Source organism: Armigeres subalbatus, chromosome 2 (genome assembly GCF_024139115.2).
Source record: "Armigeres subalbatus isolate Guangzhou_Male chromosome 2, GZ_Asu_2, whole genome shotgun sequence".
Taxonomy (NCBI): domain Eukaryota; kingdom Metazoa; phylum Arthropoda; class Insecta; order Diptera; family Culicidae; genus Armigeres; species Armigeres subalbatus.
In genome coordinates this window covers 218,355,355-218,381,838 of record NC_085140.1, presented here as the reverse complement: position 1 = coordinate 218,381,838, position 26,484 = coordinate 218,355,355, and the positions used below count along the sequence as shown (strand labels likewise).

At 41.5% G+C, this 26,484-nt stretch overlaps 1 protein-coding gene across 2 annotated transcripts in view; it reads right to left on the bottom strand.

Moving 5' to 3' along the window:
* LOC134215899 (G-protein coupled receptor dmsr-1-like) overlaps positions 1-26,484 on the bottom strand; it is a 167,494-nt gene that overhangs the window by 23,631 nt on the left and 117,379 nt on the right. For both annotated transcript variants that reach the window (XM_062694989.1, XM_062694988.1), the window contains exon 3: positions 10,379-11,304. In XM_062694989.1, the coding sequence (XP_062550973.1) occupies positions 10,379-11,304 (926 nt within the window). The remainder of the gene's footprint in view (positions 1-10,378; positions 11,305-26,484) is intronic.

Below are 26,484 nucleotides of genomic sequence, written 5' to 3'. Positions count from 1 at the left end.
AATGATAAAATCATAAGAGCTCATTAAGCTCTCCAAAACATAATACCGACATTTCGCAAAATATTCAAAAGATGCAGAACAGGCACACTAGTATCTCAGTTTCTATCGGTTCCCCACGGTACATATACCACTCGCAGGTTCTATCTAGAGTTCTCAATAGAACTACACAAACTGTATTGACGTCGAACCCACCCGGGTTCAGTACCTATTGCTAGGCACACCAACTACCTCTGGTATTGGATTTGGGACTCAGATCAAATTCAACCGCTATTACATTAGGCCCACCCAGGCCCAGTGCTTACAGCTAAGCACACCAACCCGCTCCGAGGTTGGATTTTGATATCAACGCATATCTAATGGGACCATAGTATCTCACTATATGTCCCAACCCGATTAAAGGATGGAACACTGTCCGATCCGTTCGCGACCTATGCCTCTAGCTAGGCACTCCAACCCACTCAGAGGTTGGACTTGGCTTCTCATTAAGCCGCACAAAACATATTTTCCGTCGAACCCACCCGGGTTCAGTGCCTTTTTTTTTTTTTGCACACGTGCTAGGCACACCATCACCCTCGGATGATGGTTTTTTTTTTTTTTTTAGTTTAATCACAGTTTGATCAGGCTAACCCTGACTCAGTGCTTATAGCTAAGCACACCAACTTGCAAAGGTTGGATTTAGAATGCTTATCAGATTAAACGCAATTCTGACGATGGATGAGAAATTAATTATTATATGTGTCTTGTAATAGATTAATTGGCAGTTAGGTTTTCGAGCAATTTTTTTTTTTTTTTTTTAGGACGCCATTTTGTAGTCTTACGAAACACTTGGAGCCGAAGATCACTCACGACGACGCCATTTTTTTTTTATGGCATTAGTTTTGCACGTTTTTTTTTTTTTTTGTTGCGTATGAATTTACTCGTAAATAGCAATGTATGGTAATACTAAACTAATTGCAGCGTTGTAAAAAAATGAAGACTCCATTTGTATAATCGATAAGCTGGTATCAATTGATTTACAATAGAACAGTTGAAAAAAATGATTCTTGTCTCACATAATTTGCATGACTCATATATTTCTCACTCGATTTCACTAATCATTCTTCATATTCATATAGTGCACTTACTTCGTGGGAGCGTTTTTTGAATCCTCGACCACGCCATTGTGGGATGACGCCATTTTTTTTTTTACAATATTCCACTTATTTGCACACACGTCTGTTCATCTGAACTGTAATCTCCAAACTGATCCGACTCATTCTCCATCCTTGCTTTTTTTTTTTTCAACCCCGATACTAGTGTTTGCTATCCATCCTTCTCAATCTTCAGAAAGCTGTTTGTTTTTTTTTCTCTCTCTCTCTCACTTCCCGTCGGAAAGCTTTCTCCCATTTTTTTTTTTTTTAGAAAGCTCTTTATACGAACCGGCCCTGTTCCCAATTTAATTAATATGCCGTGCCGAAACTTTTTTTTTTTATTATAAATTTACCATCAATCTACACGAAGTTCGTCGGGTCTACTAGTTACCTAATAAAAGTACTATTAAATGAACGCGCTTAAAACACGATTATAGCCACTACTGTGCGCTGGTGGTAAATCATTCAGAAAGATTTTTTCACAGCCTAATTTTTCTTGAGCCTTACCCCCATGTATTTTTCTGATGGTTGGTGTTCTAGTTGTATTGTTGGTGGAATAATTTGAGTCTTCATGTCGCGGTTTGTAGAACATGGTCGATGCTTCGTCAGTTCGATCAAGTTCGTCAAACTGCTTGACCGTGTGTTTATTGCTTTAAGTGAGACTTTTATGCAAATGCGACAACTACTGCCAAGATGTGACAACACGATTGGATTTTATTAATTTTTTTTTGTAGCGAAAGACAATACCTAGCTGATTTGTGCAAATTGAGGTCGTATGGCTTCCGCTTAAATTATACTTTACCACCGCCATTCATTAGTTTCTTTGTGATAGCTCATTTTGCCTCAAAATTAAAATTCTTTTTAACGATGGAAAATCGTTAGCTAAGACGAAACCGTACCAAGAAAACCTTTTCAATCAGAATTTGCATTCCATTTGTAAAGGGTTCATTTCCCTCTCGTAACCCGAATTGCGTTCTAGCGTGGCAGGGACCATTGTTGTCTATACACATATTACACATTATCGCCCGCATTTGCAACAGTTGGTTCCATGTACAAGTGTAGCAATTCTAGCGCTACCAGAGTCGCAACCATGTGCAATCAATCAAACTCAAGTGGCAACTGCAAAGCTGCAATCATGGGGAATAAACCGGGTGTCAAATATACTTTCTAGGCTGACTGATAGTTCATGCATGTCCCTGATGGTTAGTAGGGAACGGAAAATAGCTACCATGATTCAATCCATATGTATCTGATACTTGTTGGTTGTCAGTCTTTGACAAAATGTTTATCTTCTTCATCTACTCAAACACGAAAACGTATTTGGAGAGAATGTTTGCGAAAAGTATTTTAAATACCTTGAAATCAAAGCGTGATCAGTTGATATTCATTTTAATGGCTAATAGTCTCCCTGTGTAGTACGGGCCCGCTAATATTACGTAAGCATTTTTTCTGGGTTTTTCAACCCCCCCTCCAATGTAAGATTTACCCATTCAAATATTTTTTTATTTAAATATGGAACGTAAGAAAATGACAAACCCCCCCATCCAGCCATAAGTGCTTACGTAATTAGTGTACGACCCCCTGCTACTTTTACTACTCAAGTAATGTTCACCCGAAACAAAATTTATAAGGGGCCAACTTCTTATAACTTTAGTAAGTAAACAAATAATAATATCCATCATTCTCTAGTGCATACACTAAAAGGGAAAATATGACTTCCTTGTGCAAAAATAATGCATATAGGAAAGGGGGACAATATGACGTTGCAAACCCCTTACAATTGTAACGATCTTCATGGGTACATGCGACATCTATAAATCTATGACAAAAGGTCGAAAGACAACAGCTCGAAAGGACAAAAGATCGAAGGACAAAAGATCGAAAATACAAAACGTCTAAAGGGACAGAAGGTCGAAAGGACAAAAGGTCGAAAGGGACAAAAGGTCGAAAAGACAAAAAGTCGAGAAGGACAAAAGGTCGTTCAAGAACAAGTTTACCACAAGTTGGGTGCATTCCAATGGAATTTGTGAAATGTATTTCGCTTCAAGCAGTCATCAATCAAAGTAGAAAAATAAGAAAATTTCTTAGGAGGAGTAATTATTATGAAACAATATTATGAATATCTAAATAGTTCTGTTGGAGATAAAAAATGTTGATTAAAGAAATGAATAAAACTTGCAATAACCGAGATTGATTCTCTCCGTTTTAGTTTCTTGTCTATTTCGACCTTTTTTCTCTTACGATTTTATGTTTTTTTTCGACCTTTTGTCTCTTTCAACCTTTTGTCCCGTTCGACGTTTGTCCTTTCGACCTTTTGTCTCTTTCGACTTTTTGTCTTTTTCAACCATTTGTCCCTTCAATCTTTTTTCTTTCGACCTTTTGTCTCTAACCCGACATCTATTGCGGCTCTAATCTTCTGTTAGATTGACGCGGATGTTCCACTCTCGCAGGCCTGACTGCGAAGGTAAACGTCAAGGGGTCCGCGACGTTAGGCATAACGGACAATAGGCATAATGTACGTAAGGCATAATCGACGTTTGGCATAATTCTGCCTTTTTTATGTCATAAACTGTTCTTCGGGCCATTTTACGATTTTATGTTTTTTTTTACCTTTTGTCTCTTTCAACCTTTTGTCCCGTTCGACCTTTTGTCTCTTTCGGCTTTTTGTCCTTTTCAACCATTTGTCCCTTCAATCTTTTGTCTTTCGACCTTTCGTCCCTTCGACCTTTTGTCTCTAACCCGACATATATTGCGGCTCTAATCCTCTGTTAGATTGACGCGGAGTTTTCACTCTCGCAGGCCTGGCTGCGAAGGTAAACGTCAAGGCATAATCGACGTTTGGCATAATTCTGCCTTATTTATGTCATAGGCTGTTCTTCGAGTAATTTTATGCCTAATGTTCATTATGCCTATCGTCATCTATGCCCCTAACGTTCATTATGCCTAACGTTCTTATGCCTAATGGGGTATACTCAACGTCAAGATAGCCGTCGGGTTAAAAGACAGGAAGAATTTTCCCACGCTCAACGAAATCACGTGCTTTTTATCAAATGACATTTTCAATTTTATTGGCGAGAGACAACCGGATCACTGAATAAATGCAGTGCATATGGTGAGTAAGATTTTTATTGACTCTGTTACATTACACTCCAAGATTTTGCCTTCTTATGAGATTTCGGAAGAAATTCATTCTAATGTTCATGGGAAGTTGAATGAATTTTTCATTTTCCTTAAGAATTCATTGGAATCAAGAATAGCAGAATTTCCGTAGGGTCTATTATTTGTATAGGAATTTTTCTGGAATTTACATGGGAAATTTAGTGGAATTTGTTTGGAAAATTCTTTGGAACTTTTTACTATGTTCTGAAAACTCAGATGTGCATATGTACATTATGTGGAAGATTATGATTTGAAAAATGTATTGGAGGTAACCACTTTTCTTCGATGGGACTCGAACGCACGACCCTCAGTACGTTAGACTGGTGCTTTTGACCATCTAAGCTACGAAGAACCTCCGTCGGGTTTCGTAACTTAGCGGCTACTGAATGAGCCCGAGCTTTCGTGTAAAATACCCCGGAAATGGTTTCATATTTCCATGGGAAATCCTATAAAATGTTTTTTTTTTTCATTTGCACGATGAATCCTTCTAAACCTTTAAGGCTATTGCTTTGGAATTTCCATAAAAGGTTATTTGCATGACCACGTCTCAGTCGATGATTTTAAATGTTCTTGTCAAATGTAATGCTAAATGTTGGATTTTTTTGCTAATGTTGGATTTTTTTTTGGAAAATTCTTTGGCTTTTTTTTAAATTTCGTAGAATATTTAAATTGACGTTTACAATAATTAATTACCTTGTTAAAGGTATGTCCATTTAGAATCCGGAATCATTTATTGTATTGCAGCGGCACGGAAAGTGACCGCTGCAAGAATTCTTTTACAGCGGTTTGTCTACCTAGGCGCCCACTTGCTGTGGTTTAAATTTCACGAAGTTTCGTGCAGCGTGTCAAAAATTATTCCAGATGGAAGCCGAAAGGAGAGAAAAAAGTCTGCACACCCACGTTGATAATCCTGTCATCGACGATAGAACCTACGTCAAAATGGATTTCAGACAGCTTCCTAGCCAAAAATTCTACATGGTGAAGGCACGAGGAGTAGTTCCTGCGAAGTTTAAGTTTGCTTTTTGAACAAACTTGCGAAAAAAAAGGATGATTGTGGCAATGGATATGCAACTGTGGGGCAAAGACCTAAGTGTTTGTGACGAATAAGACGATAGACTCGAAGCTGTATAAGGAGGAATGTCTCAAAAACCGCGGTCGACCTTCCATAAAGCCCATAAAGGTCCCGTGAAGTTTTGGCCAGATTTGACGAGTTGCCACTACAGCCGGGAAGTCATCCAGTGGTACCGCGATAATAACGAAGATTTCATCGATAAAAACATAAATTCACGCAACTGCCCACAGCTCCAACCCATCGAGATATTTTGGGCAGTAATGAAGCGGAAGCTTAAGAAAAGTGGAAAAACAGCTCGGGACGCGACTCAGATGACCAAAATGTTGAACAAATGTGCCAAGGAAGTTGACTCCGGAGGTGTGCAACTTTTGATGAGAGGAATAAAGAAGAAGGTGCAAATTTTCACTAGAAACAAGAAGAAATTATTTGTACCAATAATGTTTTATTAAAGTCCAGTAAATTACCCTTGTTTTGATGCATTAACCTTATTTGTGGGTCAATCCGTTACCGAGATACAGATGATTTTATTATTCCGGATTCTAAATGGACATAGCTTTAATTACAATGATTAGTTTTTTTTTTCAAATTTCTATGAGAAACTCTTCAGAAACACCATAGCAAATTCTTTTGGGTTTATATTGGAACCTCGTCGGAGTATCTATGATTAACGGAAATATGCTGGTAAGTAACCGCCAAGGCACATAACATGTGTTTTTCTTGTCGGTCGGATTGCAATCGATAGTGATAGAATGGATGTCTTCCTGACTGAGCAGCCTACTTCGGTGACACTCGAGCAGGGTGTTTCACACACAAAATGAGTTGCAAACATCAGCTTCATTTGATATTCGGATTTGTGAGCTCGTCATATCTACACATCCACCTCCCGCTCCAAAAACTGGAATTTTGATGTTGAAGAACGTCGTACCCGAAGATACTAAGTGTCTTTTCAAATTATGTACGCTTTTTTGTTGGTAATTATGAGATTTAATATAGCAAAGTTTAAATAGATATTCGCAATAGCCTAATTTCAATGCATTTTATGTGTAACCTTTGAAAAATTTATAAATGATGATGTGCCCGAATGTATTTATTTTATAGAACATATTTCATTTATTCAATACAAATCGTTCAATATCATGAAAATGTATCAAAAAATTAAGAGATGGGAAAGCAAATAAAAACTCGTACTCAATAGATGGTAATACAAAACCGGATGAAAAAGTAAAACATTTTAGAAATTTGTGGCTATATTTAATTAGCACTGCGTGCAGCCGGAACTTGTGCATCAAACGGAGAGTACTTTGTTTACCTTGTTTCCACTATCATTCCGTAGAATGCGTTTTCACCTCATTTCCACTCGTTCACCAGAATGCGGAACATGAGCTGACCACAGCTAATAGGAACCGCACAGTGGTCAATTTTCAGCATTAATCTGTACCCGTCCCTGTTCCGCGGTCTGCTTGTCATAGCAATGGTTTTCGGAGCACAGCAGCAGACCTTCGGCGTTCACGCAGGTGTACAATAGTGCAGCAGTTCGATTCACGACCCTTCTTTAGCGTCGTGATTTGCGAGCTTCAAGCTGATAGACCGAATATTCCGTCGAGCCGTTGAGGTCCATCAACTTTGCGTGATGTATTTAAATACGAAACAGAATAAGCATTCAAATAAGGTAGGGGAGAACGGTCCAAAATTTCCCCCTAAGCTTTTCGATGTTTTATCCAATTTGGATCATTTAATGAATTTACAAAACATATATCACAATGATCTCCTACTAAAAACAAGCAGGTTTTGATGGCTTTCTAAAGTATTTGAAATTTGATAGAAAAGGGACTTGAGGCAAGAAAAAGGGACTTGAGGCAAAACGTAAGTACTAAATCAGGTGTTGAATGGCGCATTTTGTTATTGTTTGCAAACCTTTTTTGATTGAACGAGAATTTTGAAAGTTGCCACACATTATTGGTTTCCGTTGGTTGAAAGAGCCGCACATTATTGCTTACGGTGAAAATCAAAGAATTTTTCTCAGTTTTTGCGCCATATTTGGATAATTAGTATTCAATATTGAATTTTGATTAAAAACACTCTCTCAGAAATGTACTTCAAAAGATTATATGAGTTATTTTACGAGTTTCTTTTCATTTTAATTATTTTTTTTTCACTTGGATAGAGAGAAGAAAAAAATGCTGGCCAGGCCACCACCACCTCGGCATGATTTGCCTAGTATCCGATGTATAACACAGCCATCCAAAGCATGAAGTCGAATAATGCTCCAGAGGTCGATCGCATATCAGACGAGATGCTCAAAGCTGATCCCACGATATCCGCTCAACCACTGCATCGTTTATTTCGTATTATCTGGGACACCGCAACTTTCCCGATCGACTGGATGCAAGGTATTTTAAAAAAAAAAGGGTCAGCTTGCGATAACTGGCGAGGCATTATGTTGCTGTGTACCATTCTCAAAGTTCTATGCAAAGTTATCCTAGCCCGTATTCAGGAGAAGATCGATACGACTCTCCAGCGGTAGCATAGTACGAGGACATCTTGTGTAGAGTGCTGCACAATGGAGTCTTGTCCGACCCTACCACTGTAAAACGTGAGAAGTGAGAAATTAGGAGTGAGAAGTGAGACGTCTCACAGTGAAAAGTGAGTAGTGATACGTCTCGCTTCTCCCTTCGCACTACTCTTTTTTCACAACGAGAAGTGAGGAATGAGAAATGAGAAGTGAGGCGTCTCACTTCTCACTCATCATTCCTCACTTCTCTCTGTCCTATTCTCCTGTTCTCCCAAATGGTCCTTTTCGGCCAAATGTCCTATTCGGCCAAATGACTTTCAGGAATGGTCTGTTCGGCCAAATGGTATATTCGTCCAAACAACTTTCGGGATAGTGGCCTTCGGCCAAATGGCATTTAGACACCTCCTCTCCGGAGGTGCAAATCTTACTTAGCGTCTGTTCTCCATGTTAGGGGCGGCTGATCATCGTCCGAGTGCCAGCGAGGGACTTTAAGTGAAACTGTGCACCATGGTCAACCGGAAATAAAGAGGAATGCTCCTCCGGAAATTTATGGGGTTTGGTGTCAGGCACTGCAAGCCAGCCTTTAAAAAAACATTTGCAACGAACAATCAATAAGAGAGTACGGACCGGAACCATCGGCGAAAACCACCGCGACGAAAAGGGACTAGCGATTGGAAACTCGGTTCATGGAACTGAAAATCTCTCAACTTCATCGGGAGCACACGCATACTCGCCGGCGGAGAGCCGGGGTACGATTTTCAACAGATCCAGCCAATTTATTTGTTTCGCGGATGACATGGACATTGTCAACCGATCATTTGCAAAGATGGCAAAACTGTAGAGTGTACACCCGCCTGACCCTAGTAGCACACATGTTTCATATAGGTTACTGCAACTCATATGTGACCAGATTTAGTCACAATCAAGTTGCTGCAACCATTTTTGTCTCACTGGTGTTGCTCGGGGAAGCGTGAAGCAACAAAAGTTGGACTGGCGGTGAATGCTTCGAAGACAAAGTACATGCTTGTGGGCGGAACCGAGTGTGATAGGTCCCGCCTGGGAAGCAGTGTTACGATATACGGGGATTCCTTCGAGGTGGTCGAGGAATTCGTCTACCTTGGATCCTTGCTAACGGCTGATAACAATGTTTGTCGTTAAACACGAAGGCGTATCATCTGTGGAAGTCGGACCTACTACGGGCTCCAGAAGAAACTGCGGTCAAAAAAGATTCGCCACCACACCAAATGTGTTATGTACAAGACGCTAATAAGACTGGTAGTCCTCTACGGCAGAGTGTAAAATAATCGAAATTTTTTGGTGAAGTCCATTTTTCTTCATTTGTCAGTTCACTTCCGACACATTCATAGTCGGCTCTGGACAGTCAATATTCAGTTAAATATTAGTCATTGAATATTTATGCACATTTTACAAATTGATAAATTATCTGAAATATGAACACGTTTCAAATGAGTAAAGTTATTTATCACATAGGACTGAATCCGATTTTCATCCGAGAAGCACTTTCAACGGTAAACATCAACATAAACAATGCTAATTATGTTTTTTTTCTGCACATAGTGAACACACTCAGTAACAGTCGAATGAATGAGTTCGTGGAGTAGTCATCTGACTATGTCATTCTATGTTTTGAATATTCATGCGATGTTTGTCAAAATTCGGACCGAAGTTGCTTCATGAAGATGAATATTTTAAGCTCTGCTCTACGGACACGAAACATGGACAATGCTCGAGGAGGACTTGCAAGCACTCGGAGTATTCGAGAGGCGGGTGCTTAGGACCATCTTTGGCGGCGTGCAAGAAGACGGTGTGTGGCGGCGAAGAATGAACCACGAGCTCGCCCAGCTCTACGGCGAGCCCAGTATCCAGAAGGTAGCTAAAGCCGGAAGGGTACGATGGGCAGGACATGTTGCAAGAATGCCGGAAAGCAACCCTGCAAATATGGTGTTCGCTTCCGATCAGGCAGGAACGAGACGGCGTGGAGCACAGCGAGCAAGGTGGGCAGACCAGGAGCAATACGACTTGGCGAGCGTGGGGCGCATTCGAGGATGGATGGAGAGATGCGGCCTCGAACCGTGTATTGTGGCATCAAATTGTTGATTCAGTATTATCTGTTTAGATGTAAACTAAATAAGTGAATAGTAAAAATCCTTTTTTTTTTCTGGAAACACAACTGTAAGGTTATTACATATTGCCATAAACTGATTAACATTCCATGAACTAGATTTCCTCGTGAAACATCAGTAAAACATACCATTTAAAGTGTACCAGTGTTAAAAAGAACCAGATCAAACACTTCATTCACACGTTCATATGTTTGAATTTATGGTCACTTAATTTTGCTGCATGCTTTACAATTGCCAACACTTTATAAAGCCAGTTGTCAGAACTGACTGCGTAACCGAGAGGTCATCTCTCGCACGAAGGAGAACCATTTATCAGGCATGAGTATGTGAGTCACTATGTCAATTGCATTTCTAAACCGACCTAGTTTCAAGTAGCAGTTGTAGAAAAAGTGCTTCCCCAGAAGTGCACTTAGCAGCCCCAGTATGCCTTGCGGGAATTCTGTGATGAGAAACAGAAGCAGCACCGCCAGCAGCATTCGCGTTGTACGGTCTGTTTGCTTTTCCTTATCCATGTTTTTGGAGCTTTTCTTTTGCTGCACATCAACGACACGGCCATCCACAATTTGTTTCATGCCTTTCGAGTTGCCCGTTAGCTGCTTTCGACGACGCTTTGCCTCCAGTAAAGCAGCAATTAGCCTAAGGCTTAGTATCGTCAACGCTATGCAGGGAATCAATTTTATCACAACGCTATATATCCAGAAGTTTACATTCAGCAATGTCGGGTAGTTCTCTGCCAGTTCGGAGGTAGATGTTCGATAGAGTGTTATGTTCCGTGCTGTCCCATTTGTACTTAATTTGTAGGGATTACCGTCACTTCCCAGTTGCTCAACATGTGGTTTTATGCTGAATGACAGGTACAATGGAATGCCCACCATGGGACACACGATGTAGGAACTTGTGATGGCGAGCAGTGTGTTGGTCATACCACACCAGATGCGATTTTTCTGTGGATATGCCACCGCAATATATCGCCACACTGCCAATGTCACTGTCAACCAGATTGAGATCGTATGGCAAATCTGTGCGAAAATCGAATGAAACATGACATACCAGCTCCAACTGTACGTGAGCCGCTCTTCTCGAGAAAACTGCATGTAAGGGCTCATGTAGACGGCATATGGCATATAGTCGAGCATTACAAGCAGATCGGCGATTGCCAAACCAGTCAGAATTGCATTAGTGGGTGAACGCATTTCTCTCCTTGTTAGCACTATGATGTTTAGGGTGTTAGCGATGCTGCCGAAAATACACACCAGAAGACAGATGATTCCATGGATGGCCGAGTAGCTGTGGAAGAAAGTTAAACAGATGCTTACTGTATTACACAATCAACTTTGGGGAAAGGGTGTAATATATCATGCGTTGCAGAGTTACTGTCGAAAGGGATATTCCGAGAATTTTTTGTTTCTAACTATACAACACGGTTGCATTTGGCGGATACTTCAGCATACACATTTATCAAAAAAACTTGTTTCGAAATTATGGAATAAATTAGCTCTATAAAACGAATTATTTTCTGTTTGTTGCGAACTATTCCAATACAAATTGAATTCCATCTAGAGACAGTGCACTGCAAAAATAATGCATGAATGGTAAATCATTCATGTGCTTTTCAGCCAACAAAACCGAATAAAATGCAGCGTACGGAAAGTGTACATTCCATATTTGAACAGGTGATGAAAAATGCAAATTTATTTTTCTCACAATCGCATCGCTTCTTATTTGCCGTTCCCGTTTATGCTTGTACGCGGTACATATGGTGTTTCAAGAAAGGGATGCTCTGCATTGTGTCGGCATACATAAGTCGGGATAAAGTAAAAGCTATGACCCTAGCAAACTTTGAGAACAAATTGAAAATTATATCGATTTATTGTGATAGGTACCGTTTATATTGGCTTTATCAGAATGATGTTGCTGTGGATAGGATACAGATTCTTCATATGGTGTGCGCACCCCATCTTCGGGAAGGAGTGAAATTGAAAATTTGGTGTCATTACCGTTTTTTTAACCTAATGTTTCTTAACAGTTTTAAGGCAGGAATATTCATTGAATCACAACAGGGAAAATGACACAATACCAATCATATGATCCTGTGTTGAACGTCTAGTCTTTAGAGGGTATTCAGTCTACGAATAATATCACCTGATATATTGTGACATCACAGACAAACAGACATAACACATTGAACATTTACTCATCAAATTCATCGTCATCCAAACACTAACGACATCTGTTGATTTCAGTGAACGATGGAAATTTTACGAGTGTTATGTCTGTTTGTCTGTGGTGACATGAGGGAAAAAATCACTAAATGAATACTGATTACAAAATAATGAAGCTCCAAACCAAAACTCTTGATAGAAAGCTCAAAGACCCATAATATTATATATCAATCGACTCAGCTCGATGAACTGAGGTGATGTCTGTTATGTGTGAATTTTTTTTCTTCCTAAACAATGGAGGGGGAATCTGCTCAACAGACATCCTGGGTTGACCAGGAAGTGCGGGGTTAGGGATCACCGAAGGAGGCAGGACTACATCCCCGACCCGCTAAACCGTTTCCATTGCCGCCAAGCCCATAGTCCCTTCGGTACAACCAGAAAGTAATGCTTCAAAGGGGGGCCAGTGCACAACGCACCCTCGAGGTTAGCTGCGTGTCCTTGCAGCACCGAACATCGTAACTCGCTTTTTTAGAAGAACACCATGGTATCGTGCCAGCGCGTTGCCGGCTTTCCAGGTGGCCTTACCACGCCCTTTGTCTTCGGAAGGTGGGAAGGGTCCACTTCGCGCCTGCTTCCCTCTGCACGACTGGTATCAAGAATGATGATGCCGCGTGCACCCCAAATTGACCTTTCTGCGATAGGGCCTATTCGCCAGCACACAGAGGGACTTGCCGACGCGAGGCCTACGCCTGCCCCAGCCTTGATGAGGACCCCTTTCCGTCCTCGGGCTCGGAACCCGCCCGGTTGACCGACGCCGCGAAAGCGACGATACCATGTTGTTCTTCGCGCGGCCACTTATTCGATAAAAGGATCGAGTTCGACCACAGAGCATGACCACCGGTATGACCCATGAAGCCGACTCCGATCCCTTGGACCACCTCTTATTTGCGCCTGAACTAGCCATCCTTGAGTCCACGCGCCACCTTCTGTGTAGCTCCGAGACGATTTGTGCGATAGCCGATAAAACGGCGTTCCAGCCAGCTTCATCTTTACACATCCTCCGAACTAGGTTGTCCGGGGTAGTGTCCAGACCACATGTGGCAAGCATGTGGTCACGCATTGCGCGAAAACGTGAGCACACGAACAACACGTGTTCCGCCGTTTCCTCTAAACCTGCGCACACCAAACACTCGGGCGAGGCGGAGGAAGCGAGCTGCGTTACCTGCACTGTGATTTTGCAGGACGCTTGAACGCCGGGCGCAGCGGACCCCGCATGGGGGGCTTGGTGTTCACAGCTTTGCTGGAACAAATCAAGCAATTGAGAGGGTTCGTGCAGCATTGTGCCTTATGTCCCTCCAATTCGCAGCGTCGGCAGAGATTGCTTCTGTCAGGGCCTTTGCAGTCCCATTGCTTGTGCCCCGGTTCCAGGCACTTGAAGCAAACTTCGGGTTGCTTGTATATGCGCACAGGGCATACCGACCATCCCATCTTGACGCTCCCTAACTGACTACCTTGAGGCGTCCGCTGCAGATAGCCGAACCAATGCTACCTGCGTCCCTGCCGGACCTTTCCGTAGCCGAACGGCTGCGGTGGGCGTCTCCACTTCACACTGTCGCCGCAGTGCCGTGACGAGCTCTTCGACTTCAGTGATCTCGTCCAGGTCTTTAACCCTTAGATTCACCTCCGTCGTGAGTGCCCTCACCTTGACCGTCTCGCCTAGGACCTCCTCCGCCAACTTCTTGTAGGCGGCGCCCTTTTGCGAGACGCCCCGCTTCAGCTCGAGTATCATCTCGCCCATCCGGGTACGTCTTATTCGACGTACGTCGGCGCCGAGTTCACCGAGCTTGACGTCACTCCTCATCGCCTTCAAAACATCCGAGTACTTAGCCTCGTCCGCCGTGATGACTAGGGCATCGCCCCTGGAGCGATTGGCGGCTACCCTAGTCTTCTTGCTACCCTCATTCGCCTGGGCCTTCTTTTCGGCCCTTGACGTCCTCGGTTTCCTCTTGTTCTTGACCAGGGTCCAGGAGGCGTCATCCCCCTCTATTTACTTGGTCTGGTGCGGCTGAGAACTTTCAGCCTGCCGTAACCTCTTACCACCGTCTTTCCTGAGTGGACGGACCTTTCCAGGTCCTTCCTCCCCCGGTTTTGGAGGTACCTGACCGGGGTTCAGCTTCCCAGCCCCACTACCCTTGTTCGGGGTAGTAACCCTCTGCGTTTTGGAGCGGCCCCCAGGGAGCTCATCCCCTGGAGACTGTCTCCCCCGTTTTCACGTGATGAACTTATATGTAAAATAAAAAATCACGATAATAAAGTTTAAAAAAAAAAATCCCCCGTTTTTGTGTCTGCTCCGTTGGAGCAGTCACCCCCGACGTACCCGCAAATACTTGAGCCTCAGTCTGGGTAGACTTTGGCACCACCGTCTTCGCTGGCACGCCTTCGGTCGAGTCGACCTTGCCCGAGTCCGCGAATCCTTGGGCCTCAGTTTGGGTAGACCTCGACTCTACCGATTTCACGGGTTTACACTTGGCCGTCCCGACCCCCCTCTCCAGCTTGGCGTCCAGCATCGACTTTCGAAGTTTCTGCAAGCTCCTCTTGAGGTCCTTGCTGATATTATGCTTCGATGACGCAAAGTCGATGATGGCGTCCAGCTGTTCCGTCGCCACCTCGAAGGCCGAAAGCCCATCTCGTTTGCGGTTCATCGCCTTCACAAGCCATGGGCCGTCAATAACCCCTACCGGCGTTTTTCTAGCCGAGAGGAAGGTTGAGTGACCCACGCTGGCGCTGCGCACTGAGCTGCCGACTATTGCCTCTGGCCTCCTAGGCGGAGACCTGAACAACCCACCTCTTGCGAAGGGGTTGTCGCCTACACTACTACCACTAATTGAAGAATTGACTTGGTTTTCCATTTTGGTCCCACGAGTTGCTTGACGCCTTGGGATTAGGGGTTAGGGACGATGGTCCCGGTCTAACTCGCAGTGGCCATGGGGAGGGGTCGTCAAGCCCTTGGACAAAGTCCCTGCTGCCCCTCTATTATGTGTGTATGTATGTGTGTATGTGTACATAACTTTGTAGAGACACTTTTTGGAACTTTGGAGCATTATCCTAAATAGTTGCAATATGTTCCATTCGACGGGGAATCCTGTCATATTGTTCGCTATTAAAAATTAACCAGATCGGACAATGGGATCAGATATAATAACAAAAATACTATTTCTTATGTGCAAAGCACGCTAAAAAATACTCCATCAAATTTTTTCAAATATTTTTTGACACAAGAAAGGCACCAACACCGCTAGGTGGATTTATCAGTTTTTTTAATTATCATTAATTTGTTTATTTCCTAGTCTCAGCCGTGTTAGTACGCTTTGCGGAGCCGCAAGCCATTTATTATTATAATTATAAAATATTTGTTTGATAGTCTCAATGCACATTACGAAGTCGAACTTTCATTTCATATTTTATTTATACAATTTATAGAAAAAAGTAAAACAAAATACTACGACATAAGGATAGACTATCATGTCAGATAGCGAACCGATGAAAATCTGTCGAGATGATTTTTTCTGATTTTTTTCCTTCGATGGCGAAAAGCTCCTAGGTTTGGCTGCCCTTGCTTCGGTATCACGCCTCTTCTGCCATTCGTCCTTGTTTATAGCTTTAATTTGATTGATCCGTGCGTATTGCGTGTACACCTATCCATCAGACTTTTAACCTTATTGGGATTAGTTTAACTTAAGGATCTTGTTTTTATTCAAGGACCGATTTATCGATGTTCGTCTCCTGTGTTTCTTCCAGACCCTTGATATCCAAAATCTTCGTTTCATTTAAGCAATCGTACTTGGAAAGGGGCTTCTTCTAAAGTCCTAGACTGCCCAATTTCAGTGATCTTCTGGCTTTGTTGAATGCACTGTGTTTCTTGGGACAAATATTCATGACCTTTCTTCGAGCAAATGAAACATTTGCCCTTATTTCCCGAATAGAAAATGTTTCCGCTTCAGTTTAGAATGTACAGTGCCTATGGTATTTTCATTTTAACGTCCATGAATACGCCACGTACACCGTTCAATATATCCTACCCGAACTCAGCAGGAAATTTTTCGTTTCACAAACCCATACTTTTTTAAAATCATTGCTATTTCTTAGGCAAGTAGCTCCGGTGGTAGATCTCACACTCGCACGTATTGAAAGTTCATTTTTAAATCACTCATCTCTACTGCTACTATTGTTCTTTCATCATCCCGAAAAAAAATGTTTCACAGTGAGAAGTGAGACGCCTCAATTCTCACTCTTCATTTCTCTCTTCTCAATGTGAAAAGTGAGAAGCGTGAAGGGATTAGTGAGACGTCTCACTAAGTCTTAGAGCCGTATCATTACTCACTTCTCACTGTGAAAAGTGAGTAGTGTGAAGTGGGTAGTGAGATCTCTCACTACTTACTTCTCCCTTCTCACTTTTTACAGTCAGAAGTAAGAAATGAGGAATGAGAATTGAGACGCCTCACTCCACATTTCTCACTTTTCACTGTGAGAAGTGAGTAGTAAGACGTCTCACTTCTCCCTTCGCACTACTCACTTTTTACAGTGAAAAGTGGAAAATAAGTCATGAGAAATGAGACGTCTCACTTTTCACACCTCATTTCTAACTTTTCAAATGATCTGTTCGGCAAAATGTTCCACTCGGCCAAATGACATGTGCGGTCAAATAACCTATTCAGCCAAATGATCTGTTTTGCCAAATAACCTATTCGGCCAAATGTCGTATTCGGCCAAATGTAATTTTTGGCCAAATGAACTTTTCGGCCAAATTACCTATTCGACCAAATGTCCTAATCGGCAAACTGTCCTATGGGTTTTGGCCTAAAGGTTTGTTCATCCTAATGACATTCGACAAAATGGCTTTCGGCCGAATGGGTTTCGACCAAACGACCCTTCCCCCATTTCTGTTATGCTGGCATTTAGCGATTTTAATTAATTAAATTATTTTACACTTTATCTTAAATTCTAGTTCGATGTTATTTTTCATAATAATATTACCCTTCATCAGATGGTAATCTGTTGCCTATCGTAAGGTACGAAAGTATTGCTTTCGCTTTGTCTTAGAAAATGTGAAGTCAATAGAATTGCAGTGTTTATTAGAGATGGGCAAAACGGATCACCTTGTTTAGCGGATCAGATCTGGATCATTCTAATTATCCGGATCTTTCATACGGATCGGATCTTTGGGTCAAAACGTGAGGAGAATGCAAAATGGTGAAACCACAGACAAACAGACGCACATAGGAGTAAATAAGCCAATTCTTGGCCAAAACTATTTTTTGCGGTTATTTGGGCATGATATTCCTAGGACGAAGTAATAATTGCCAATTATGTAGGAAACTGCAATTTTTTGGATAAATCAAATGTCAAAACACATATGTTTTCAAATAAAACCTCGCGTTTTATGTAAAATCTCTTTCTTTCGCTACGCAAACGATTCTAAAATTGCTATATTCCACAAAGTAGCAAGAAACCCGTAGTTAAAGCTTTATTCTTTAATGGATTTTCTAACATTTACATAGGAGAAAAACATCTAATTTATTTTAACCCATGCCCAAGATCCCAAAAGAAAAATGTTTCTATAAATTCGCATGCACAAAAGTAAACACTGTTTTATGCTTGAACACTCTTTTTTCCTTAACTTAAATCTTAACCTTAAAAATTAGGGTCTGAAAAGGTGAAGCCTGTAGTAGGAAATATAAATCATCTGTATTCTATATACCATGGCTTGAAACAACAACGATTACCATGTCCGAATCGAAGCCCACAAGATATCATAGCTAGCCATGACGAAAGTATCATAATAAGGCACCGTTCATAAATTATGATCACTCCAATGAAAACGGGTTCATACTAAATCTAGGTAGTAACAGATTTCTCTACAATGCAGAATTTATAGATAAGCGATTTCAATATAAGGTTTGCAAAAAGATATCAACGCAACTCATGGGAGACCCATTATTCTATTTGTGTCTTGACAAAATGCATGCGAAATAGCATGCTTTTTACATGTTTTTCCTGGATTCGTCATATGTGGTAATTTATGAACAAATGTTAAAATTTTGTTTTAAAATGATGAAAAATCGCATTTTATTCAAATCGCTCAGAATCTAATTTGCGGACGTTTGCGGACGAGTTTTCACGTGGAATGCTTAGTCCATATCTTGATGTTACACCCAAGTGATTTATCTTTGCCGGATCTTGCCGTATAAATTACCTTTTCCTCTGAAGAAAAACATAAAAATAGAAAAAATAGTGATTTTCAAGTGGTTTATCACCTGAAGCATAAAATTTATAATTTGACCATAAACATGAACAAAATGGAGACATACAACTATAATCTACTCATTGTGTACTAATAATAGCTTGTTGATAACATTTATGTTGTGTAAAAATCAGATTTTCCAAATACTCCACAAATGAAGTAGATAAAATCCAATCCAATACCTCATTTTTGAGCCCTAATTATATTTTTTTATAAAATTTTGGGTCATTTCTGAAAATGCCATAGTATGCAGAATGTCTTTAAGTCTCTAAAAAAAATATAAGAATGTATAAATGTTGAAAATTTTTTTTTGGGTTTTGTCCACGAATTTGTTCTAGTTACTCTTCTGTGAGACGTAACAGTTTGAACATTTTTCAGAAAAATCCATCGCCCAACTTCTCTACCACCATCTTGCGAGCATGTTGCACGAAACAATGTTTCGTATGACATTGTCACCAGAAGGCGCTGGAGTGAAATGTCAAACTCGGAGGATTACGATGCTAGCGCCTCTAGTTGTGAAACGCGCAATCGATCAAATTCAAATTGATCGTTGAAGTCATGGTCGATGGAAATTTCTTTAGTGTTACGTCTGTTTGTCTGTGGTGAAACGGTTGTCATAAAGGACCACAGTCTGCGTATAGACAATATTTTCACCCAGATCTCACTCACAAGCATATAACACATGTCTAGTGAACCTACAATAAACTTTAATTTTACCATTTTCTACCGAAAGGTTAGATAATTTGTGGATCTGGTGAACCGTATTTTTCAAAAAGTGAGCTTCGAATCATTCACTAACTTCAAAGATCCGGATCATTTTAACGGTTCCGGATCTGAAAGCCCATCTCTAGTGTTTATTGTAAATAAGCATCATTCGGTTATCGGGCCCAAAATTTGCATAGTTAGTACGGTGAAAGCTGATTGTGAATAATTCTCGTTGGCGTAAGAATTTCGATGGTACGTATAAATTAAATTTCAGTCGGAGCACAGTTGTATCAAGTTTACGCGAAAAAATGTTTCAGGGAAAGCACCTGTCAAGCATACCAGGGTCGAGGATTCAAACCCCCGTAATGAAGAGGTTCTCCTCCTATACAAGTGTAGAACTAAATCTTTCACGTGTTGTGCAATTGCACTAGTCGAGTTTTCAAACATATAGGGACACGGCAGGTATTTTCGTCTGTTCGTCATAGTCTCGAAAACCAATAAAAAAAAAGCTTTTTTGTAAAACTCATACGTACCAAATCGTAAGCTCAGGAGAAACGTTCTACTATTCGCTTTGACGCAGCCGCGCTGTTGCCATTTAGCGGCGACGGACGTGTGTGTGAAATCACTGTTTTTCAACATGGTGAAGTATAGGAAGTATATTTTAAAATGCTTTTAAAATGTTATTAACAGTAATATGTTGAAAACTTTTAAATACGTAGGATTAGAATTTTGAAAAACTACATGTTAGGCTCCTTATCTACACATGTTTTTTTAATCAAAATAATTCAACTTTCGTGTTACCTATATGAAAGTAAATTAAATTTCTAACCCAAAAAAGTGAACAATTTTAGGCTAAAATGTGTTTTAACGCTTCAATAAGCATTTTAAAATTGACGTCCTATATCCCTTTTATCTATTGTGTTTATTTGACAGGCTCAGGCGTGTATAACACTTAACGGAGCCGAGACTTTATGATATTTACAATCGATATCATCTTATTATCAACAGTTAGTAAGGGGAAAGGGTATAGACCAAGATACTCGTCCTATATCCCTTGCTGGGTGAAATAAAAAAGCATCAGCCGGCCCCTATTTTGTTTTCTCGCTTTCGTCAGGGCCAATAGTGGAGTTCTAGCAGATGTACGTTGCTTTCGTTGGTTTTAGCCCCTACGACGAAGGACGGAAATACCAATCCTGATGATTAATAGGAACCGGAAAGTAGGCAATTACCATTGATTGAAGTATATACACTATACTTAGTTTATAGTTAGTGTACATATGCTTAGTTTGCTACTTGAGTAGACGAAATCTCATAATAAATAGAGTTTCATTGGATTCTCAGATGATTATGATGATTATGATGATTATTGGTCCGACTTCATCCAGAATACTCAATGTTGTAGATAAATAAACAGACGATTTCGACTTCGTATTCAATTGAATCAGGTTCATGCAAGAAAATACAATATATTGAAAAGGCTTAGCCTATAGGCATTGTGCTATACTATGCTGCACATTGCGACTTGTAGTGTCCCATCACTGGGCCGAGCACATAAACATCCGAAAGCTGAAGACGATGACTACACTGCGGCGGGAGGGAACAATGTGAACGCCATTCTCGACAACAATATCCAGCGCTTCTATTGATGATTTACTGTAATGATTGACCTCTAGACTCTAGAGAAACAACAATTCGTACACGCCGCATGCCTTTTATGGCGATTACTCGGCCAATTTTTGTTGTTTTCTTCGAAAATCCAGATTCGTCCATGTTGTAGATGCGACAAGCCGTAAAATGATGCTCATCCAACATAGATCTGAGTTGATCGAAAAACTTATCCGCATTTGCTTGCAGAAAGCCTTGACTACATAAAATTCGTGTGATTGATTGTATGTTGGCAAATAAATAGTTGACAAGTTGCATATTTCATATAGCTCTCACGATCTTCTTTTTTGGGTTTTTAACTTGCCTTTTCCGTATCAAATACAGATGTCGATTTTACATATTAACACTTTCTGCAGAACATGATTTCTTTCAAAGACAAAGTGTTCTGTGTACACTCGTTCCTGTGCAAATGCAGCACTCTTTCATTGGTCCCCTAATTAATTGTTCATCTCGGAGGCATTCCTCCTACGTACTCGGTTATATGGGTACCGAACAATGGAACGATTGATTGAATTCACGCTTTGGACGAATGGTCACAATGGACTCATGATGAGATGGACCGGCAATGTCAACAGTTATGAATAATGGATATTGAAAAAGAGAATCTTTGTGGATTCTGTACAGCAAATTTCCACAGTAGATCACGGCAACGCTACTCTAGGAAAGACAGAGTGCCTTCCAAATAGGTAAATAAGAAAAAGATTTTTTTTAATGCACGGGAAATGTGGTCCAAGCCTGATATGTTTAACCCTCTGTTTTGTTTGGTCCTATATGTGTCGAAGCTGAAAGAATACAAGTGTAGACCATTCGTACCCAAAAAGACCTTCGAATCTACCAGTTAAACGCACCGATTCTTAAATCTAGTCTTTATTCCTTCGGGGTACAATTAGGACTGAATTCATATTCATATTAGTTTCGTCTCACAGCTTCATCGATCTAATTCATATTTATATGTATATGTTTATAGCACACTACAAAATAGGGTTCAAAATTAAATTCCAATATATCGTTTACAAACTGACACCACTGCAGAAATGATGCCCCATCATTCCGTTCTATGATCGCCTCCATCAAGGTCTCCCATGTCGCACCATCGCTTCATTCGGTCAGCAGCATACACCGTGTTTAACGAAGTCGTTTTCCTTTGTGCACCCGGTATGTCTCGGATACGGTACCGATCATGCCCAAGTACTTCTGCAACAATATACGGTCCTTTGAACTTTGGTTCCAGTTTTCGGCTTCCTCCAATTACTACAGCATCTTTCTCCACTAAGACCATATCACCTTCAACATACTCCTTAGCATCTCTCCTTTTCGCGTCGTAGTACATTTTCTGCTGCCGTTGTTTTTTGCGTATGTTTGCCTCTGCTAGCATTCTCAGTTCCTCGATGTTGTCAATGTGATTATCCGATTCGTCATGGATTACCAACACAATTTCGTTGCGAACTATATCCCTCGGCTTGAACGTAAACACCAGTTCACTGAGTGAGATACCTGTTGTTGCATTCTGAGTGTGATTGATTGCCCACTGAATTGACGGTAGGCATGGTCCAATGCACCGAGTTCATCATTGACGTTTGAGACGGGCGCTGTTTACTAAGAATGAATACTTTTTCATTCTTCGAGTTCATGCAAGTGTTCATTTTTAGTAAACAGCGCCCGTCTCAAACGTCATTGTGTTCATTCGGTGCATTGGACCATTGGTCCCATTTTCTATCCTCGTCTAGCGTCGAGCGGATCGATGTCAGCAATACACGATTCACCCGCTCTGCTTGCCCATTCGCTCTCGGAGAGCCAACTGCCACCAACACGTGCTTGATAGCATATGCATCGCAAAATTTTCGGAATACTCCAGCAGTGAAGGATGTACCCCGATCAGTGATCGATCACTCTTTGCGGTGTTCCGAATATAGCAGTTAAATCCACCAACGTATTTACTACCAACTCTGATCTTGTAGAACGTACTGCCTTTAAAAATGTAAACTTCGTATAACCATCAACCAATACTAGCACATGTATATTGCCGTTGGTAGATCTGGGAAACGGGCCGATGTGATCGAGATGGATGGTTTGAAATGGTACTGCTATCTTCGGTATTGGATTCAATTTTCCCTCTGGTTGTCCACCTTTCGCCTTGTTGTAAGCACACTTGGGGCAAGCTTTGATAAACTCTTTCACGTAATGCCGCATTCGTTTGAACCAAAACTTCTTCTTCACATTATCCAACACTTTTTCTTCGGCCATATGTCCCATATCGTCATGGTAGGTTTTCAGAATACGCCATCTGACACGTTCGGGCACCACCCATTTTCGATCATTGTCCACTTTACGCATCAATCGATTTCGAACTAGATCATAATCATGCCGTATCTGCCGATCGTAATTATTTTGAACCGGCTGTGTTAACGATTCCATTATCGCCAACAGTTTTGGATCCTGTCGTTGCATTGTTACGAGAAAATCATCGTCATCGATCTCCAACTGCATCACATGAAACATCACTGGCTCTTCTTCTACCGCTTCACCAGACGGGTTGCGACTTAAGGAATCCACATGACTCATCTTTCTTCCGGCACGGTGTTCGAAAGAAAGATCATATTCTTGTAGCTTTAAGATCCTTCGAGACACCCTGCGACCGATTTCCTTTTTGGCAAACGTTTGGGTCACTGCACTGCAATCTGTCACCACTTTAAAAGATCTTCCCAGTAAATACTGACGAAAGCTGACACTGGCTACTACAGCCAAGACTTCCAGCTCGTAGCTAAAATATTTTTCTTCCTGTTGACTGGTTTTCCGGCTAAAGTAGCTCACTGGTTTCCAACCCTCATCGGTGAGCGACAGTAGAATTCCACCCAGCCCTATTGCTGACGCATCCGTATGAACTTCAAAATCACTAGAGGGATCGTACAAAGTCAGCACTGGTTTTGATACAAGCACCTGTTTTAAGTCTTCGAATGCGTTCGCTTGTTCTACTCGCCATTCAAATTCTACGTCTTCTCGTAGTAGTTTCACTAATGCATTCGCACGGAAACTATAGTTTTTCACGAATCTTCGAAAGTATCCAGTTAATCCGAGAAACTGTTGCACTTCTAGTTTAGATCTAGGCACTGGAAACTTCTCAACTGCTTCTATTTACACGCCTCCTGGTTTAACTCCATTTTTTGACACTTCAAACCCCAGAAAGTCCACCGAACGTTTGAAAAACTGACTCTTCTTGAGATTCACCGTAAATCCGTGCTCGCGAAGAACATTCAAAAATCGTTTAAATTTCTCGAACACTTCATTCACTGTTTTGCCGTTCAGTATCACATCATCGATGTAGGCCACCACTTTATCTTCCTTCAATTCCGTCATCATCTGGTTCATCGCTCGCTGGAAGACAGCACAACCATTTACGAGCCCAAACGGCATTCGCACAAACTGGTAATGACTATCCATCATTGAAAACGCCGTCAGCTTCCCGCTTTGTTCTGCTACTGGTATCTGGTAATACCCACTGAACAAATCAACGGTAATAAAAAATTCTCCTCCCGTTAATTTGCTAAAACAATACTCGATGGTCGGCATAGGGAACCTATCCTTTACTGTTTTGTGGTTTAGGGAATGATAATCTATTACCATTCGATAATCACCTTCCTTTTTCGGCACAATCGAGGCACGACTACTATAGGGTGAAGTCGTTGGTTCGATGATTCCTGCCTCCAATAGATCATCCACAATTTTATTCAGCACTACTTCTCGCGCGAATTCCATTTTATATGGCTTTTCGTACACCGGCGTATTGTCCTGTAGGACTATATCAAGTTCAACACACTTGGCCTTCCCTAGCTCACGGTATGATTTTGAAAAGCAATCACGATTGTTCACTACACATTTCAACAAATCTTTCTTGGTCATATTCTCTTCATCCATGTTCAAATCTTCTTCCGTTATAGGTTCGTAGGCCACAATCGAACACACATCATGCACTATATTCTCAGCTTGTAGATCTCTCACAGCATCTACACAACGCTCTCCTTTCGCCAACCACACTTTTCCGTCTTTTTTCGTTAGGAGTACCGAATCTCGTTTCAATACATCTTTGCCAACGATTACAGGTAAATCCTGAGCAAAGTTCGGCACAACTACAAACTCCACATTTTCTTCTATGTCAGGCTATTGACATCCTATTGTTTAGCCCATCGCCAGATCGTAGCCAGGATGTCCCGGGCTATAATTTTTTTTCATACTGCGTTTCAATGATGACAGCGGGCTATGTCTATTGATGATGATGACACCACGCTTGTCACCGGCTCGTTCTATGTCATCCACTTTCAATACAGCTACTACCTTCTCCGTCACTCTGATTCGTCGACCCCCAAATCCTTTGAGCATTAGGTCAACTGGTTGTCGGTTACCGAACTTCTGCGAAAATGAACATTTCATCGTAGTTACTCGGCTTCCACTATCGATGAGTGCCATCATCTGCTTATTGTCGACAGATACTATCTTCTCGAATTCATCATCTACTGCAATTACTTTAACTGGACGAGAAGATTCTCCACTCCTTCCAATCGCACACTCTTTCGCTAGATGCCGATCTGATCCACATCGGAAACATTTTCTGGACTTTGGTTTCTCAATACATTGATCTGCAATGTGGCCCGATTTGGAACAACGATAGCACACTTTATCATTTTTCGTCGGTTTCCCGCCATCATTGGAGCTGGACCGCATACCACCCAAGCCGTCTAACCATTTTAATTGTTCTAACAGCTCAGGCAGACTACGTGGCATCGATATTGTAACCCCTTTTGCTCGATGCACATCCTCAATTCCAGCAATAATATATTTGATGATAATTTTATCGTCAAATTTTCCCTTTCTGCCTAGAGCCACTTGATCGTAGAAGTAGGTCTCGACCGTTTCGCCAGATTTCTTCTTTCTCCGCATCAACTGTTCGTGAATGGAGACGGGATCGTTCGAATCTGGAAACGCTTCTCGAAGCTTTGCTTTGAAAGTCGCCCACGTTTTCACCGTAGACTGTACACCATTCCACCATAGCCTTGCCGCTCCCTGTAGATGCATCCTGGCACAATATAAACGAGTAATATCGTGCCATCCGTAGGCCTCGCCAGTTGATTCGATGTTGTCTAACCAGCTTTCAGCAGATTCACAAGTCGGTACATCTGGATGAAAATCACTAACTAAAGTTTCCAACTCGAAACGACCTGGTCTGCCTGCCTCCCCAGACACTTCCGTATTTCGCACCGAACTTGTCCCCGGTTCAATCTTCGGCCGCTCCGCAATTTTGCCTTTAGCTCCTCCAATTTAGCCAGCAACTCTGTATTCTTCGCTCGTAGTTCATCCATTGTCGCCTATCTCTTTGTCTATCTGCACAATCACGGCGGACACAATATCACCGACGCTCTACCGCGTGTCTATATCACCGGCTTGGGGTTTCGATCCCGTACCTACTTAGCGATTATCAATCACTCGCGATTCGCGTTCGAGACTTCTCGAATCTTACTTTTCGCACGCAGTTTATCCTGTCTGCAGTAAATTGTAGACCATTCGTACCCAAAAAGACCTTCGAATCTACCAGTTAAACGCACCGATTCTTAAATCTAGTCTTTATTCCTTCGAGGTACAATT